Source organism: Xyrauchen texanus, chromosome 40, assembly GCF_025860055.1.
Source record: "Xyrauchen texanus isolate HMW12.3.18 chromosome 40, RBS_HiC_50CHRs, whole genome shotgun sequence".
Lineage (NCBI taxonomy): Eukaryota > Metazoa > Chordata > Actinopteri > Cypriniformes > Catostomidae > Xyrauchen > Xyrauchen texanus.
This window is the reverse complement of record NC_068315.1, coordinates 26,230,700-26,247,945: the sequence shown is the minus strand read 5'-3', so window position 1 is coordinate 26,247,945 and position 17,246 is coordinate 26,230,700. Positions and strand designations below refer to the sequence as shown.

Below are 17,246 nucleotides of genomic sequence, written 5' to 3'. Positions count from 1 at the left end.
GGTAAATTGTTAGTTTACATTCATGTTGGTCCAAACATCCATGATGGACTTTAAAACCTGTCCTTGTGTTCGACAATGAATATTGCATTCTGTATTTTCAGACGCAGTTGATGGTGCCTCATTTTAAAGTCCAAATGTTTTTTTAAAGTATCATAAAACTATTTCCTGTTGAACAGAGTAATGGTGCTCAACAATCAGGTTACAACAGAGTGCAAAAGGTTCCATAAATTAAGCGATTTCTAACGATAACTTGATAATCTTCAAAGACACATCTACTATGAGCTCCGAGTTGGTTAATCGATGGTACAAGCTTCTGCAGAAGTACAACAATTTTTTTTATTGTTATTATTATTAATATAAAGTGTATACCAGGTGTCAGGACAGTGAAACTTTTGCCCTGTCAATTATAGTCCATCCTCAAACTTGGCACTAGCCCCAATCTTAACCACTATGACCCCCAAAACTCCAGCAAAACACTTTTTTCTACCAGTTTAACAGAAATGTAAACATGAACACATCTCCTATTCTCATCCTGCTCAAAAATGCATAAAATAACCATTTCAACCCTTTCTTCCTATCCTGTTCCATGCAAAGCATGCTGGGAAATGGAAATTTCATCAATACTACATTGTCACCACAAAAGTATTCATGTAGTCCCAACTTTTACACATTTAACTGATTGAACATACGAAAATTAAGTTTTTTAGAATTGTGTTTCTTTAATTTCTTTTTTGATTGCATGTACTCAATAGGGAAAAGATCATGTGACTTGGAGGAGTGCTCTTTTGACCTGGGCCAGTTAGCAACCACATACAGTGCATCCGCAAAGTATGAACAGAGCTTCACTTTTTCCACATTTTGTTATGTTACAGCCTTTTTTCAAAATGGATTAAATTCATTATTTTTCTCAAAATTCTATAAAAAATATCCCATAATGTCAATATGAAATAAGTTTGTTTGAAATCAAGGATGATCCAATGAGCCTAGAGGAAGTGTTGCACCACAATGCTCAGTGGTTTGTGCAAACTTCCTATGAAATTACAACAGGCGTTAGGTGTCAATACCGAGGCAATCCATCGTAGTCCAATAGAGACTCACCAGCGGATGTTGCTGTGTATTCCACTTCACTAGCACATACTGCAATAAATAATTTTTTTACTTAATTATGTAATATATTAAAAACAACATCCTCATGGACACAAGCATTTGTATTATCATGACATATATCTACAGAGAACGCAGATACGAAGTCAACCTGGCGACCATGTTGGAGTGTGTACACAAGTCTCACAGTAATGGCTGGAGTAAGAATCCCATGATGCAGCTGAAGATCACAGCTCTAGTCAGTCCTGAGCTGTGTGTGAGTGTTCATTCTTACCCTAATATGAAGCTCCTTTCTTATGAACAGGTTTTTTTTTTTTTGTCCGATAGATCAATTTGTCAGAATTATATTCTGTCTTTTTGTTTTGAAAGTTTAATTATTGCCATAATAACTGTTTATTTCTCCATTTCTCTCTGTTGTTATTAATAATTATATTAAATCATGTTCAGGTTAAGCTGACCTGTCTGCTAAAGACTGAACAATACGATCTGAACTTGCTTGTCAAAGCAATGGAGGGAGAGGGACAGATATGTGCCATTCCATTGCAGCACATCAAAGGCTTATCGTAATCCGCTATACATTTAATTTTCATTGCTTTAGATGCTGTTTTTATCCAATAGGAAAGCATGTTTCCTGGCCTAACAGCGAGTGAAAACACACACTTCCTATGCAACTTTCGGAGAATAAACAAAATAGGAGAGGTACCAGAGTTTCAACACACAAATTGACAAAATGTTATCTACAGTACAATAAATTTTGCTCTCATTGCATGCTCTCATTTGAAGGTTTGAGATTACTGTTATGTTTTTTGTGACATTTATATATACACTCACCTAAAGGATTATTAGGAACACCATACTAATACTGTGTTTGACCCCCTTTCGCCTTCAGAACTGCCTTAATTCTACGTGGCATTGATTCAACAAGGTGCTGAAAGCATTCTTTAGAAATGTTGGCCCATATTGATAGGATAGCATCTTGCAGTTGATGGAGATTTGTGGGATGCACATCCAGGGCACGAAGCTCCCGTTCCACCACATCCCAAAGATGCTCTATTAGGTTAAGATCTGGTGACTGTGGGGGCCATTTTAGTACAGTGAACTCATTGTCATGTTCAAGAAACCAATTTGATATGATTCAAGCTTTGTGACATGGTGCATTATCCTGCTGGAAGTAGCCATCAGAGGATGGTACATGGTGGCTATAAAGGGATGGACATGGTCAGAAACAATGCTCAGGTAGTCCGTGGCATTTAAACGATGTCCAATTGGCACTAAGGGGCTTAAAGTGTGCCAAGAAAACATCCCCCACACCATTACACCACCACCACCAGCCTGCACAGTGATAACAAGGCATGATGGATCCATGTTCTCATTCTGTTTACGCCAAATTCTGACTCTACCATCTGAATGTCTCAACAGAAATCGAGACTCATCAGACCAGGCAACATTTTTCCAGTCTTCAACTGTCTAATTTTGGTGAGCTCTTGCAAATTGTAGCCTCTTTTTCCTATTTGTAGTGGAGATAAGTGGTACCCGGTTGGGTCTTCTGCTGTTGTAGCCCATCCGCCTCAAGGTTGTGCGTGTTGTGGCTTCACAAATGCTTTGCTGCATACCTCGGTTGTAACGAGTGGTTATTTCAGGCAAAGTTGCTCTTCTATCAGCTTGAATCAGTCGGCCCATTCTCCTCTGACCTCTAGCATCAACAAGGCATTTTCGCCCACAGGACTGCCGCATACTGGATGTTTTTCCCTTTTCACACCATTCTTTGTAAACCCTAGAAATGGTTGTGCGTGAAAATCCCAGTAACTGAGCAGATTGTGAAATACTCAGACCGGCCCGTCTGGCACCAACAACCATGCCACGCTCAAAATTGCTTAAATCACCTTTCTTTCCCATTCTGACATTCAGTTTGGAGTTCAGGAGATTGTCTTGACCAGGACCACACCCCTAAATGCATTGAAGCAACTGCCATGTGATTGGTTGATTAGATAATTGCATTAATGAGAAATTGAACAGGTGTTCCTAATAATCCTTTAGGTGAGTGTATATCATTTACTCACCCTCATGCCATCCCAGATGTGTTTGACTTTCTTTCTTCTGCAGAACACAAACAAAGATTTTTTTTTAAAATATTTCGGCTCTGTTGGTACAGTCAATAAAAGTGAATGGTGGCCAGAACTTCGAAGCCCCAAAAAGCACATAAAGTCAGCATAAAAGTGCTCAATTTGACTTCAGTGACTTCAGATGCGATATGATCGGTGTGGGTGAGAAACAGGTCAATATTTAAGTAATTTTTTACTATTAATCTCCGCTTTTCCTTTCACATTCTTCTTTTGTCTTTGGCGATTTGCAATCTTCTTGCATATCGCCACCTGCTGGGCAGGGAGTAGAATTATAGTGAAAAAGGACTTGATCTGTTTCTCACCAACACCTATCATATTGCTTCTGAAGACATGGGGCCGTATTTTAAGAGTGCTAGCACATCGCTATGCCATATGTCATAAGCGCAGAGTCAGTGACCATGGCCATGAAGTTTTGGTATTTTCGTGCAAGCATGTGCTAAGTATAGGCGCAAGTGAGTTTGGTGAAAAAGAGCACGCCACGTGCTGATGGACTGGGTCAAGTGCAATTTAATTCTGAGGTTTTTCTCCAGTTATTGCACCATCTGCATCCTATTATATAGTTAATTTCCTGTCAAATACCAGTGATAAACAAAGACAGCACATTCAGAAGAAGTTAGTTGTGTAAATGGACTGTATGCATTGAATTAGAATAATAGAAATATGGACAAGCTCTTTTTATATGCTTAGAAAATGTAATTCTCGTGATCATTTGGATGTTAAATTATAGGAAATGTAAGAATTAATAATAATTTTCATCTACTGAGACGAATCATGGCTAGTATTAATAGTGACTGTATCAGCACACACTTCTACTGGCGATTTTGATTTTGAACAAAATAAATTAATTTATTGAAACACGAAAAAATTAAACCAAAAATAATAAACACTTCAAACGAAATGAAAATATAATCAAAATAACAAAATGGTACAAATACAATCATATACCAAAACCAAATATTGGATTTGCAGTAACTTAAAGATCTCTATGACAACAGGTGGAAAAATACCAATACAAATTAGATCATAAAACAATTAAATGTATATATAATTATAATAATTGAAAAATAAACCATGACCTATAGATAATTTAACACAAATCTCATACATATTTGTTTTATAAGATGGCAAAAACTCTGATAGTCAATGACATAATTTGATGTTCCACAATATGTTCAGAGTTTGGACATGAACTTTATTACCAAAGAGTTTAAACTTTGCACTGAAAACAGATGTGCTTCTGAAATGTCTTAAGGCAATGACTTATTTTTTCAGGAAAATAGCAAATTGCACTTTGTGCCACTTCAACTACGTATAATACACACACAGTTTGTGTGCAGACACCCAAAGTTAGTGTAAACACTCCCACCCACGCCCACTTGCACTGGCATGTAAATTGCACTTAGAATTAGCACTTTCACGTAAATGTGATAAGACGCAGCGCAAGGTCGTTGCATGAAGCACTACACTTTGCACACTCATGAAAATAGGGCCAATGGATTAAACCACTGGAGTCAAATGTATTACTTTTATGCTGCATTTGTGTCCTTTTTGGAGCTTCAAAGTTTTTGGCCACTGTTCACTTGCATTGTATGGACCCAAAGAGTTTAAATATTCTTCCAAAAAACTTAGTTTGAGTTCTACAGAATAAAAAAATTCATACACATCTGGGATGATACGATGTTGAGTAAATGATGAGAGAATTTTCATTTTTGGGTGAAATATCCCTGTTGTTTCTGTGTTTCAGAATGGAACAATGAGTCATTGGCAGAGACGGTAGTTCTGTCTGTTTTGGAATGTGTGACCAAGTATCACTAACTCTAGGTAAGAGGGTTATACGTCAATAATTTGTATATATTGCTCATTTTAGTCAGGAACACTGAATTAATTATTTTCTCACATCTCTTGAACACCTCTCAAACCAACATTTCCTCTCCCCCTCATAACTCAGCATGGTTTCTCAGTGTATAAGTCAGTGCCGTACAGCTTAGTGGACGACACGCTGCCATATCTGGTGTGCAGAGCTCAGGAGAACCGCACTGTACTCCAGGGCATCCACAAGGAGAGAGACCTGCTGAGACAAGAGCTCCACCGCAGAGTCAGAGAGAAGATCACAGGGCCAGATAGAGAGAGAGCAGACGAGAGTAAACATTGTCAGTGCAATAGGTCAAGAGTAAAAAGTTTATACATACAATACTTAAATGGTGGTCATGTTTGAAGAGGAATAAATAAATATATATATATTTCAGGTACCACTGAAATTTTACGGTTTTATGATACCAATTTAATTTAACCTATTTAAAAAGTTGCATTTCTATGTATATAATAAATTAAAATAAATGCATGTCTCCTTCAAGTGTTTCTCAATTAAGAATGCATTGCTCAAGTGTTTTTAAGTAGCACCCTACTGATATTGGTTTTATTCTTTACCAAATCATGTTTTCCTTTTTGTTATTATTATTATAATTATTATTTTCCAGAACTCCATGTTTTATTTTCATTTCATTTCATCTTCAAAAATGGTGTCTAATCAGTTAATTCTTAAAACTTACAGTATAACAATTGAAAGTATAATTTTTATTTTTTATTTTTTGAAGCTTCGCTTTTCCAGATAAATTGTTTGCCGCAGTGTGATCATTGACGACTTTTAAGTCACGTCTGAAATCTCCTCCCTTTACACTGGTCTGACAAATGAAATATAGACACATTTTTGGGGAGTTTGTATTTTAGACTACTGGTGTTTGTGTATGTGGTAATTTTGAAATGTTCTGTTTTAAATTTTATCACTGAAGCACTTTGGTCAACTCTTTTGGTTTAAATGCGATATAAAGCTCAGATTAAAGAGCAAATGCTTTAATTCTATAAATATATTGTTTCCATGTGCTGCGTGGTTCACAGTAGACTAGTGCTCTGCTCTGTCATCTCATATAACTCTCAATGATTTCTCAATGTCTGTAGAGTTTCTAGTGGATGAGTGGTCGGATATATTTAAAGTACTCAGCTCATACAATGTAAGCTTTTAGTGGTTTAATAAATCACACTAGGACATGTCACGATTTTCATTTAATTAATTGTCCATTTCAGTGTACAAGGAGTAACAGAGCATGTGCTCAAAATGAGTCGTTTGTCAGTCATATTGCGTTCTGGTATCGAATAGAGTCTGTGCTCGGTACTACCGGTACTGCAGAAACACTGGTATCGTTACATCTTTTTTATTTTAGTATCGACTTAGTACTGAAGTATCAGTACATTTGACAACACTACTCTGAAATGACTTTCTAGCTGAAAAAGGAATAGGTTTGCAGTCAAATGTATTACATATAATCTTTAATTGTCTATAAATATAAAGTTATAATATGGGTCAATGGCATTACACCATTTTTCTAACTGACACCTCATCAAAAGTGTATTTAAAATACACACACAAACATTAACACACAGTTACTTGAATAAACTTCTATGATGTACATGCTTTCAATTTCTGAGTTTAAAGTAATTTGGATATTTTACCTGTGGCTTAAAGTAAAAAATTGTCTAAGTGGTGTAACCACCCAGACAATAAATAAATAAATAAATAAATGTCTCATTAAAAAGATTACATTCTTAAAAATAAAAACATGTATGACATAAGTAGTTTGGATTCCTCTTTTATCATTATTTCTTAAAGAAATATAAGTATTGAAACAATTTTGTCCACCAAAACAATTATCACAGTTGCAAGATCAAATTTCCAAACAATGGGAAATATTATGGAAAATATTAAAAATGGCAAAAGTTGCAAAACAATATTTTTTGTTTTTCCTGTATCACAATTTTACATATTTTTTTTACATGTTTCTGGATTTCTCTCAGCTTGAGGCCCCTGACTGTCAGAGATTGCACTAGCAACACTGGCTCAGTCTGTAATCTGTTCCTGCACTTTATTTGCCACTGCAGAGATCCAGTGGAAACTGACTTGGTTTTGCACAAAAAGGACAACATAAAATTAATTCAAATCAAACCCCATTTCAATAATGTTGTACTCATTAGAACTGTGTCTCAGCAATCTGTCCATTAGTGGAATGTTGTTTATCTAACCTTATTTTAAACCCCCTCTTTGCCCATCACCAAATGGAAAGGGAGGAAAGAGAAATAATGGAGGTGGGAAGGTGGAAGAGGGGGAGTTAGGGTAATTATCACCCTGATTTTAATGACTCTTCCTCAGTTTCCAATGCTCACCCACTATCAACACCTGACCATGAGCAAATGTCTAGTATCAACCCTGAAGGCTAAGTGACATAAGAATCAATTGATTGTTAAATAGACCGTGTGTGCATGAGTGCATGTGTTTGTGTGAGAGAAAGGTTGATTTTTGGAACAGATATGAAAGCAATGCCAAATCACAATTCTGAATACTGTATTTAAGTACATAGAGGTTTAACATTTATGTTCCCAAAATTTGAACAAAACTAACATGTAGAACCAATAGAGAAACCACAGTTAAAGGGACAGTTCACGCAAAAATGAAAATTCTCTCATGATTTACTCACCCTCATGCTATTCCAGATGTGTATGACTTTCTTTCTTCACCAGAACACAATTTAAGATATTTAGTAGAATATTTCAGCTCTGTAGGTCCATACACAAAGTACTCCAGATGACTCTAGTGGTTGAATCCATATATTCTGAAGCAATTTGATATGTTAGGTGAGAAACAGATCCATATTTAAGTCCTTTTTTACTATAAATTATCCTTCCTAATGGGCAGGGAGGAGAATTTATGACAAAAAATGATTTAAATATTGATCTGTTTCTCACCCACACTTATCATATCGTGTCTGAACACATTAATTTAACCACTGGTGTCATTTGGATTACTTTTATGCTGCCTTGATGTGGATTTTGGAGTTTTAAAATGTTGGCACCCATTCACTTGCATATAAATGCAAGTGAATGGGTGCCAACCCATTCACTTGCATGGAATGGACCTACAGAGCTGAAATATTATTCTAAGTATCTTAAATTGTGTCCTGCAGAAGAGTCATGCACATCTGGGATGGCATGAGAAAGAGTAAATAATGAGAGAATTTTCATTTTTTTGGTGAACTACTCTTTTAATGTGGCTTTTCATCCAAAACCATGGCAACTGAGGTTTAGCTTTTGTGAATATAAAATAACTACCCTGTGTGATAGGTCTCCCCTATATAATGGCTGGTGCTAAAGCACTTTTGTAATTTCTCTGGATAACAGCATCAGCTAAATGCTTTAAATGTAAATAATTAAGATTCCTATGTATTTTATTTCCTCAAAACAGTAATCTCATCATAGTCACTCGCTGTCTATACATACAATACACATATTTTGTGTATTGTATGAAAAAAAAACTCAAGAAAAATCTCAGTCAAGCTCAATCATACTTTATAAACATACAAATAGAATTAAGAAAAATATACAGCACTGCTAATTATCTCTTCATCAAATATTAGTCAGGATAGTACTCCAAATATAAAGTCAAACAATACAAAATGTCTTGCTTTTCAGCTGAGCTTCCATAAACAACAAACAGTTTTACATTTGAAATTGCAGTCATTTGCAGTCATGACTGTTTAACAAAGTTTCCATCGTCTTCAAGCATTGAAGTCCTTTTCAGTTCATTAATGTATAATTCTCAGTCATGTTCAGGTCCTTGAAAGACTTCTTACATGTCATTTTTCTGTTTATCCTCAGAAAACGGATCTTCCTCCAAGATCAAAGTAAGACCCCTGACCATGAGTGTGGGAATGCTGTGGCTGTCTATAAATATGCCTGAGGGGTAAATGCATGGAGGATCGAGGGTCCTGGCAAAGACGCAGTGAATAGGAAGGAAATGGGTTATAAAGGGATGGTTGAGCAGTGGTTGAGTGAGAGGGATCCAGAGGAGGGAGCAAGGAAGTGTGTAGTACCATATCTGGCAGATAGGGGGCAGTGGAATTGAGCGTAGAGAAGGTGCCGATCTCAGTAGGAGCTACAGCAGGGTATGCATTTGAAGAGACAGAGCATTGTGGATGTGCTGAGACTTGAGGAACAGAGAGATTTGCGAGGGAAGGGTGCAGTAATTGTGAGGTGCCTGAAGACTGAATGGAAAAAAAGGTCTGAGAGGGGTTTGCAGCTTGGGGCAGGATGTGAGGGAAGGTGGGATTGGGGTATGACTGATTGAAGGTAGGCTGAATCTGGGTCATGTTCGGAATCGCAGGAACACTATGGATGGAGCTGGATGAAGGCAGAGCCAGGCTCTGAAATGGATGTGGACCAGATGGAATTGGAGTAGGGAAGGAGTAAGAGGTGTGAGCCGTTGAAGTAGGGTTAGAGAAAGAGCCAGACGTGTTGTGTCTAGGTAAAGATACAGGGAATGAGGGAACTGGGTATGCTGTGATGGGGTGCAGTGTGTTGGATTGCAGTGGGCCTTGATGGACAACATTGGTGGAAGGGAAGAAGGATCCACTTGTTGGATTTGATATTGTAGTGGTAGTGCTCAGACATGAGGTGGATGATGGTTGGGAAACTGGAAAAGAACCAGCTGCTGGAATTTGAGTAGGTCCATGGAGGCTTGATTGAAGGATAGGGTTCTGTTGAATGGGGGGAAAGGGGAAGACAGTTGGGTTTGGATTGGATGGAGTGATCATGTCGTTTGGGGTGGACTGTGCTGCAGGAGGGAAGGGGAATGCATTTGGAGTTGTGTTTGGGTCAGACAGGGTGGAAATAGGGTTAGGGTGGCACTGTGTCACATCGTGGTACAGTGGGGCAGATTGGGGTACATTTTGGTATGAAGGAGTTGTCGGGTCAGGATTGCTCGAAGACTGCACTGGGGGGAATGGAAAGGCTGTTTGGGTCAGGTCTTGGACAGCGGGAGTTGCTGCATTGGAGGAGTTTAATCCACCATCATCCACCTGATTTTGACCAGGGTCGATTGTTAACTCTTGACAAGAGGAGGGATGAATTGATTGGAATGGTGGATTCAAAGGTGTATGAGGACTCAGGTTTTCCTGATAAGATGAAGAGGGGAGAAGGTGTGGACGGGTGGAATGAGTAATAGGAGGGTACGTAGACCCAAGGGGAGAGGTCATAGTGGAGGACATAGTTGTGGAGGAATTTAGAGGATAGTCTGATGAAGGAATAGAGGAATATGCTGGCAAAGAGGGTGGAGAGGAAATTATGGAGGGCTGAGTAAGGTCAGAGTTCTGTGTGGAGGACACTGTGGAATAGATGGAAGACGACTGAGGCAAAGGTACTGACGAGTGGGCTGAGGAGCTGAGCTGAGGGGTTGGAAAAGTGGACGTGTATCCAGAAAGGCCCATCATTTGGTCAGACCTGTTAGAAAAGGATTTTTTTATAAACATGCTACAGAATAACATTACAGAATAAGAGTCCAGAGTAAAGGCTGAAGCATGCGCTATGCAAGTATGTGAACACAGACACTTCTAGCTGCGCAAACTCGATTTTGTGTGATGTTGTCCAAAATGTTTTTAGACCACAGTTCACAATTCTCAACGTTGCCACCAGGGGCGCTATAGTGGACATTAGTGTGAACTGTCTGCTTCTACAGTGAGTTTTCTCTTTCTTGCCAACTACTGTCATGGTGAAGCTACAGTTTAAAAAGAATATTGCTGAACAAGTACGGTAAAGTCAATATATAGCAACTTACCTAAATAAAAACATATTCGGTTGAATGGCACAGGCTTTTGAATGTAATGCTATCTCCTTAAGTATTGAGGTTTTTTACCACCAAAGTAATGTAAGAACGCATGTTAAGCATGTTCAACTGGACTACACTCAGGCCAAAGAGTTTGTTGAAAATTGGATGATCATTGAGCCATGAAGTTATAGGACTTACCCATTCATCAGCTTGTTTTGTACATTATTTTCAGAGGTTGTTTGAGGTTGACTCCCCATTGAGGTGGGAATGTCAGACATCTCAGAGAACGACTGACCAAGGACAAGCGGTTGGTCAGAGACTGTCTGTTCTGGGAAAGATGATTCTTCTGTATGAAAGCCAGAGTCTGTAAGTGGGAGGAGCTCAGTGGAATCACATGGGTCACATGTCTCTAAGGGGGGGAGCAGAGAAAACACAAGTGTTTCACAAGTAGAAACGCAATGTTGGAGAAACCAAGTATACTTTTACTCTTTATGTTTTTAGGTTGTAGAATAAATTATGAACTTAATATAATCAAACTGTTTCCTTACCAATATCCAAGGAATCCTCTTGATTGGATGTTATTTTCCTTTTCAGCCTTGACTCCCTTTGTCTGAAATGGGGGGCTGCTTTTAATTCTGGTAGCTTAAGGTGTTTAAGATAAATAATTATTAGCTATGTGCGTGCATAACTCACTTCTTGCAGTTCATGCCATTCTCCCTAAAGCCTTTTGCAAATGGATTGGAGTTGATCTTCAGTTCAGTGATCTAGAAAATAAGAAAAAAAAAGACGAATATGTAATTAATTATTGATTGTGTAAATATTATTTTCTCATGCTTTTAAAGTATTTTAAGTGTTACATTATCATTGTCCTTGTTTATTTCTCTCTCCTGTACCTTATTGTTTTGATATGCAGTGACTGTAATAAACTGTGTTTCAGGGAAGGTGAAGGAGTGCTGGGTTTTTCCCCAAATCAGCACATCTCGGGCCTCAATCACATGGACACGTGGCTGATATCGATGCAGGGAGTGGAGGATGATCTTTAGGAGAAAAGAGTGTGCCATCATTTTGCAATGCCAAGGATTTAAGTTTGACGTCGAGACATATTAATGACCAAAAATGTAAGTAACACTTTATAATAACTTTCATGAATAAGTCATTAGCAAACACTGTAATGCTAAATGTATACATAATGCAATGCTTTAAAGATCTTGTACACTTAAATAGTAATATTAAAATATATGAATACAAGTTTTAGAGCATTTCTAACTATTTTAATATAAAATAGTGATCTGTTAAGATTATATAATGACAAAAATTTATTAATTTGCATTTTTGTAAATATACAGTAGATACAGGCACATTGAAAAATATTGAAAGATGCATTGTTTGGCAGTTATTTACTCACATATCCTTGTGTGTCCAGAGTGTTGTTGGTGAGTTTGGCTCTGTGGAAGGATATGGTGCGGTTCTGCCAGTGTTCTCCAGTCGCAGGTGAGTCGGGGTGGATGAAGACACGGTCTGGCAGTCGAGCCTCTGCCCCGCCTACCACCTGCCAGCTGTTGTCTTGGAAACGATAGCGAGAGGAATCAACAGGTACAATGTCTAAAAGGAGAATGTAACGCAGGGATGGATTTAACCCTGACAACTTCAAGTGCAGTTGTGGAAACATTCTCCTGAGGAACAGAGAAGGTTAAGAAAGATGGGTCAAGAAAAAGAGAAGCAAAGAGTGAATTCAAGTTTAAGTCCAGTTATGAAAATGCTTCTATTTTGCATTTTCCAGTTTAATAGTTTTTGTTTTTGTTTTTTAGTTTACATGAATGTCAAAATGTCTTTGTATTTGGTATGATCCCCTTTTGTTTTAATGGGAGCATGCGCTCAAGCTGACATGGACATGGAAGTTTGTGCAAAACCGGATGACCCATGTTATGCCGGCATGATTTGAGAATTTTCCAAAGATCTTTTCCATTGTGTGCTTCAATGGACGACAGAAATTCTGACCTCTCATAAAAATGAGTTAACTTAGTCAGTATCACAAATTTGCTTATGTGATTAGTGGCATATTAAAAATGCATCTTAAATATTTGTTTTTCATTTGTTTCTGGTATAAATTAGATTTATAATCTTAAAATGTTCAATGTACACTCAAAGAGCGCTGTAGAACATTTTGATATATTTTTGTATGACTAACATTTCCTGATGGTTGTCTATACATTTCATATTCGTTTCTCATATTAATATATTGTGCTCACCTGCCCTTCTTAGTGACTATCATCTCTGTGCCAACTGTGCTGAACTGTTTCCACAATGATGCATTCTCAAGCTCCATTTTGACATTATCCTGAGGACTGACAGAAGTCTCTGCAGTGGCAGGAGGCGGCTGCAACAGTCGACCGGGAAGCGCACGAGCTGCCATATCACATGTAGTAGGGTACAAAGGCACATGTGCTAGGGGTTCACAATCTACAGGAGAGATGTGGGGGTAGGAAGCACATGTAAACATGCATGTGAGAATTAACTAGAGCAAGACACCACATCTTATAAAGCTAGATATTATATTATTAGAGAAAAGTACCGGAAACGTATTCAAGAACATCGTCTAATGCACTCAAGAATAAGTACGGTATCCAGAGTGCTGCACTTCAATGAATTTTCTCTCTCTATTATTGCAGCATTTATCCACAAACATTCACACATTTACACTACCAGTCAAAGGTTTGGACACACTTACTCTGTCTTTATTATTACAGTTTTCAAAATTTTAGAATAATAGTCAAGTCTTCAAAATGATGAAATAATACAATTGCAAGTATGGGAATAATGAAGTGACCAAACATTTTTAAATCAAATCTTATATTTTTAGCATCTTCAAAGTAGCCACCCTTTGTTTAGCCTGCTCTTTCCATTCCTGGTATGGTCATTCTCTTGAAAGATCAATTCTCTCTTACCTCTGTAAAAGCATTCGCCCAGTCTTTGAGGTCCCAGGGCCAAACTAGGGTACATTTCCACACCCAGCATCGTTCTTGAGATGTCCTTTTCTCCTTGCTACTTTTAGAGTTATCAGAATCAAATTAGCACCTCTCTAATTGATCTTTCATAATGGAGTAATAGTTTCAATGGCTTCTATCTTCTTTACTGCCTGTTTCCACTCATCCAATGGTGACTGTTACGTTCCTTGTCTTCTCTTCTAATGCCTCTGCATTTGTCTCCTTGTGTATTATATAGGTGAGTGTGCCTTCACACGTTTACCAAATGGTGAGGTCTTCACACTTCCGTACTCCTCTTCTGTTTCTCTAGGGTCCAGGTCATTCTCTTGGGCACAACACTCCTAGATTTAACACAAGGGCTAAATAAACACAAGCTCTGTCTTTTTATCCTACATGTGCATTTTGTAGCATATACAATCTGAAAGATTATTCTGTATATTGGCCTTCAATATTCAGTACACTCACTGCAACCTCGATTCTTGCTTTATTTTAAAGAAAAGGAGAGACGAGTCGAAATTAATTTGTCATAATCAACATTATGCCACAAATGCTGTCGATTGAGCTCAACTTGTATTGAACCCGGAATATTGCTTTAAGATGCCCACCAGGGAAAACACCATTATTTCTTAATAAAATATAAATTAATTGTTTTATTCAAGTCAAAAATATTATTTAACCGAATTGATCTGAACACATCTGAACTGCACCAACAATCAGATTTTACTAGTTAGATAGTGTATAAATAGCTTCTTAAGATAACAATTGTGGGTTACCACTTTTTACTGTGTAAGCAGACAATATTTGGAACAACACGTGTTCCAAAATGGCTTGTAACAGTTCGAGGAAGGACAGAGATGTACGCACGAACAACAGTAGAACAGCTGAATTCTTTTTGTCAATGGTTTAAGGGTAAGTTGTGAGTTGTGAGTAAAATGCTCTCAAAAGAATAGTCTTTACACCACATGGTCTTAGCTCTTGGTCTCATGGAACCTGCTGACTGAGTTGATGTCACACCAAAGGGTTTTTGTTTTTCAACCAAAGGAGGAAGGGCAAAATGAAAAATACTTTCTGAATTATTGGCAAAGGTTGTGTGATGTAAAGGCTCAACCATATATGGTGGTATTGTCATGTATTGTCAACCAGATGTGGTAGCTAGGTATTATTAGATAATATAAAAGGATATGTCTAGTTTAATTTCAGCATTTGCCTTTTGCTCAGTCCAACGTCTGTCCTTCACTCTCTCGGTTGGTGGTGAGGGGTGGGCTTGCAGGTGAAGGCATGTGACAAACAGTTTGGTCTTACTGCAACAGTTTGGTCTCTAAGGTAAACACAGGTTCAGACACTTCATCCTAATGAGCAACAACAGAATAACATCTGCTTTCAAAGATGCTTCTTTTCTGCTGTTTATTCAAGAAGATTTTGCCTTTAAACGGCACTATATTATTGAAATTACATAAATTGTCTTGGGTTTAGATGATTTTCAACATTCCTTTCAACATATTCCTTTTCTGTGCAAGTCATTTTTGACAAATAGGACATTAATACACCTACCATAAAGACACATATTCCAATCCACTACTATTCAAAGTCTACCTTTTAGTAGAAAACTTTGGATCAACTTTGAATGAATGAATGAATGATACTCATAGTAAGTTACTCAGTTCAAATGAGATAACCTTGAGTACGGGCAGTTCTGGACCTCTGACAGGTCAGCAGACTGCTTCAGCTTTACCATTAGTAGTAGTGGTTGTTGTTGTTTTTATTAACATCGGTGTGATACAAGCAGTACTGGAAGAGATAGGGGAAGTGGAGGAGTGACCCCCCGTGTCTGTCCCAGAGGGGGGTGGATGTCAATACTCCAGTGTGTGTCCCATTGGAGAGTTTATTAGGACTGTAAGGTCTAATGGCATCTAATGTGTTTATGATTGCCCAGGTGTGCCTCTTTACAAACAGTAGCATGACAAGCTCCATTCAAGTTGCGTTAGCTGTAATGAGGGTGGTTTAGCCAGTGAAATGTGCACTAAATCTGTTAACCGTGTTCATAAAATGCGGAAACACAAGTATGATCTCAAGGCCCGCAGGATGCAACAACCAATAATTAAAAAATTCATTTTTCTCAGTGCAAGGTCGTGGGTTCAAACCCTGGTTGCCCCGGCCTTTCTGTGTGGAGTTTGCATGTTCTCCCCGTGTCTGCGTGGGTTCTCTCCGGGTACTCCGGCTTCCTCCCACCATCCAAAAGACATGCAGGCTAGGTTAATTGGTGTCTCCAAAAAAATTGCCCTAGGTGTCGATGTGGATGTGGAGGTGAGTGTGAGTGTATGTCTGTCTATGTGTGGCCCTGCGATGGACTGGCGACCTGTTCAGGGTGTCCCCCGCCTTTCGCCCAATGTTAGCTGGGATAGGCTCCAGCCCCCCGCGACCCTGTACACAGGATAAGCAGTTGACGATGGATGGATGGATGGATTTTTCTCAGTGCAATGGTGTCTAAGCAACCTTTAGGTTAGATCTACATTCTACCAGCTCTGCAGGTTTGCTTGTGTAGGTGGTTAGTGGGACTTTTTAAATAAGGTTTTAAACAGACTGATCTCATAGTGAAATCGGAAACAGTGGTTGACATTTCTTTAGCTAAAATTGGCCCGTGCTTACCAAAATATGAAATACTGCCCCCAGTGGCCAAAACGGGAAGTGTTGTCGGGCGTATGGGCACGTGTGAGCTCCACAGAGAGGCGCCAAATGTAAGTTGTAAAGCGAGTTTATTTTCAGATGTACAGGCTGTATGCTGAATACTTATTTTATAAACTGAATCCCCCAACCCAACCCTATACCTGACCATCATTGGAGTAAAAATGTAATATCAGAGGGACAAATGCAACCTTTGAATTGCATTCATCACTGATTATGTTGTTTGTGGATACTTCCTGGTTTCAACGTGGGATTCGAACCCTTTTCTTCCACACTGTTGATGCAACACGCATCCGGTTGCACAACTGGCAAAGGTGAACAGTACACGATGCCAGTGCAAAAATGTCTGCTAAGAGATGCCGCTTGTCGGTGAATAGCCATAACGTGTAGAGCTACTGAGTCCTTGGTTCAGCCCCATTTCCTATAGTATCATACCATAATATAATGACACCCGGGATGGAGAGGTTTGGCGATCTTGGTGTGCACACGTGTTAAGTTTGTACATTTGTACAGAGATGATTTCACCTCTAAAGAACTAAATTGTAACAAAAAATGACCAACAGCAATTGCGAGTGGGGTGGTCAGGCTTCGGCCCCTGGTGGCCACGGCCACCCCCTAGCTCAGTCACTGTTAAGAAGTATGTAGCTTTAGAAGAAGTATGGATTCTGTGGTCATGTCAGAAGATTAGCTGTTCATATGGTGCTT

The 17,246-nt window shown here is 38.5% G+C and overlaps 1 protein-coding gene across 1 annotated transcript; it reads right to left on the bottom strand.

Moving 5' to 3' along the window:
• Positions 1 to 8,926: 8,926 nt before the first annotated feature.
• Positions 8,927 to 13,890, bottom strand: LOC127633875 (T-box transcription factor TBX6-like). Its single transcript, XM_052113251.1, has 8 exons — positions 13,821 to 13,890; positions 13,125 to 13,335; positions 12,281 to 12,548; positions 11,769 to 11,912; positions 11,569 to 11,639; positions 11,424 to 11,485; positions 11,074 to 11,284; positions 8,927 to 10,550 (listed from the first exon to the last, which is right to left on the bottom strand). The coding sequence occupies exons 1-8, from the start codon at positions 13,888 to 13,890 to the stop codon at positions 8,927 to 8,929; spliced, it is 2,661 nt and encodes an 886-aa protein (XP_051969211.1).
• Between the last annotated feature and the right edge of the window lie 3,356 nt (positions 13,891 to 17,246).

Excerpts from the sequence above, each read along its gene's own strand:
- LOC127633875 (XM_052113251.1), bottom strand. The coding sequence starts at position 13,890 with ATGCTGGGTGTGGAAATGTACCCTAGTTTGGCCCTGGGACCTCAAAGA. Across the intron at positions 13,336-13,820 it reads GGGCGAATGCTTTTACAGAG|ATTGTGAACCCCTAGCACAT; the intron begins GTAAGAGAGAAT and ends TCTCTCCTGTAG. Across the intron at positions 11,486-11,568 it reads AATGGCATGAACTGCAAGAA|ACAAAGGGAGTCAAGGCTGA; the intron begins GTGAGTTATGCA and ends CCCCCATTTCAG.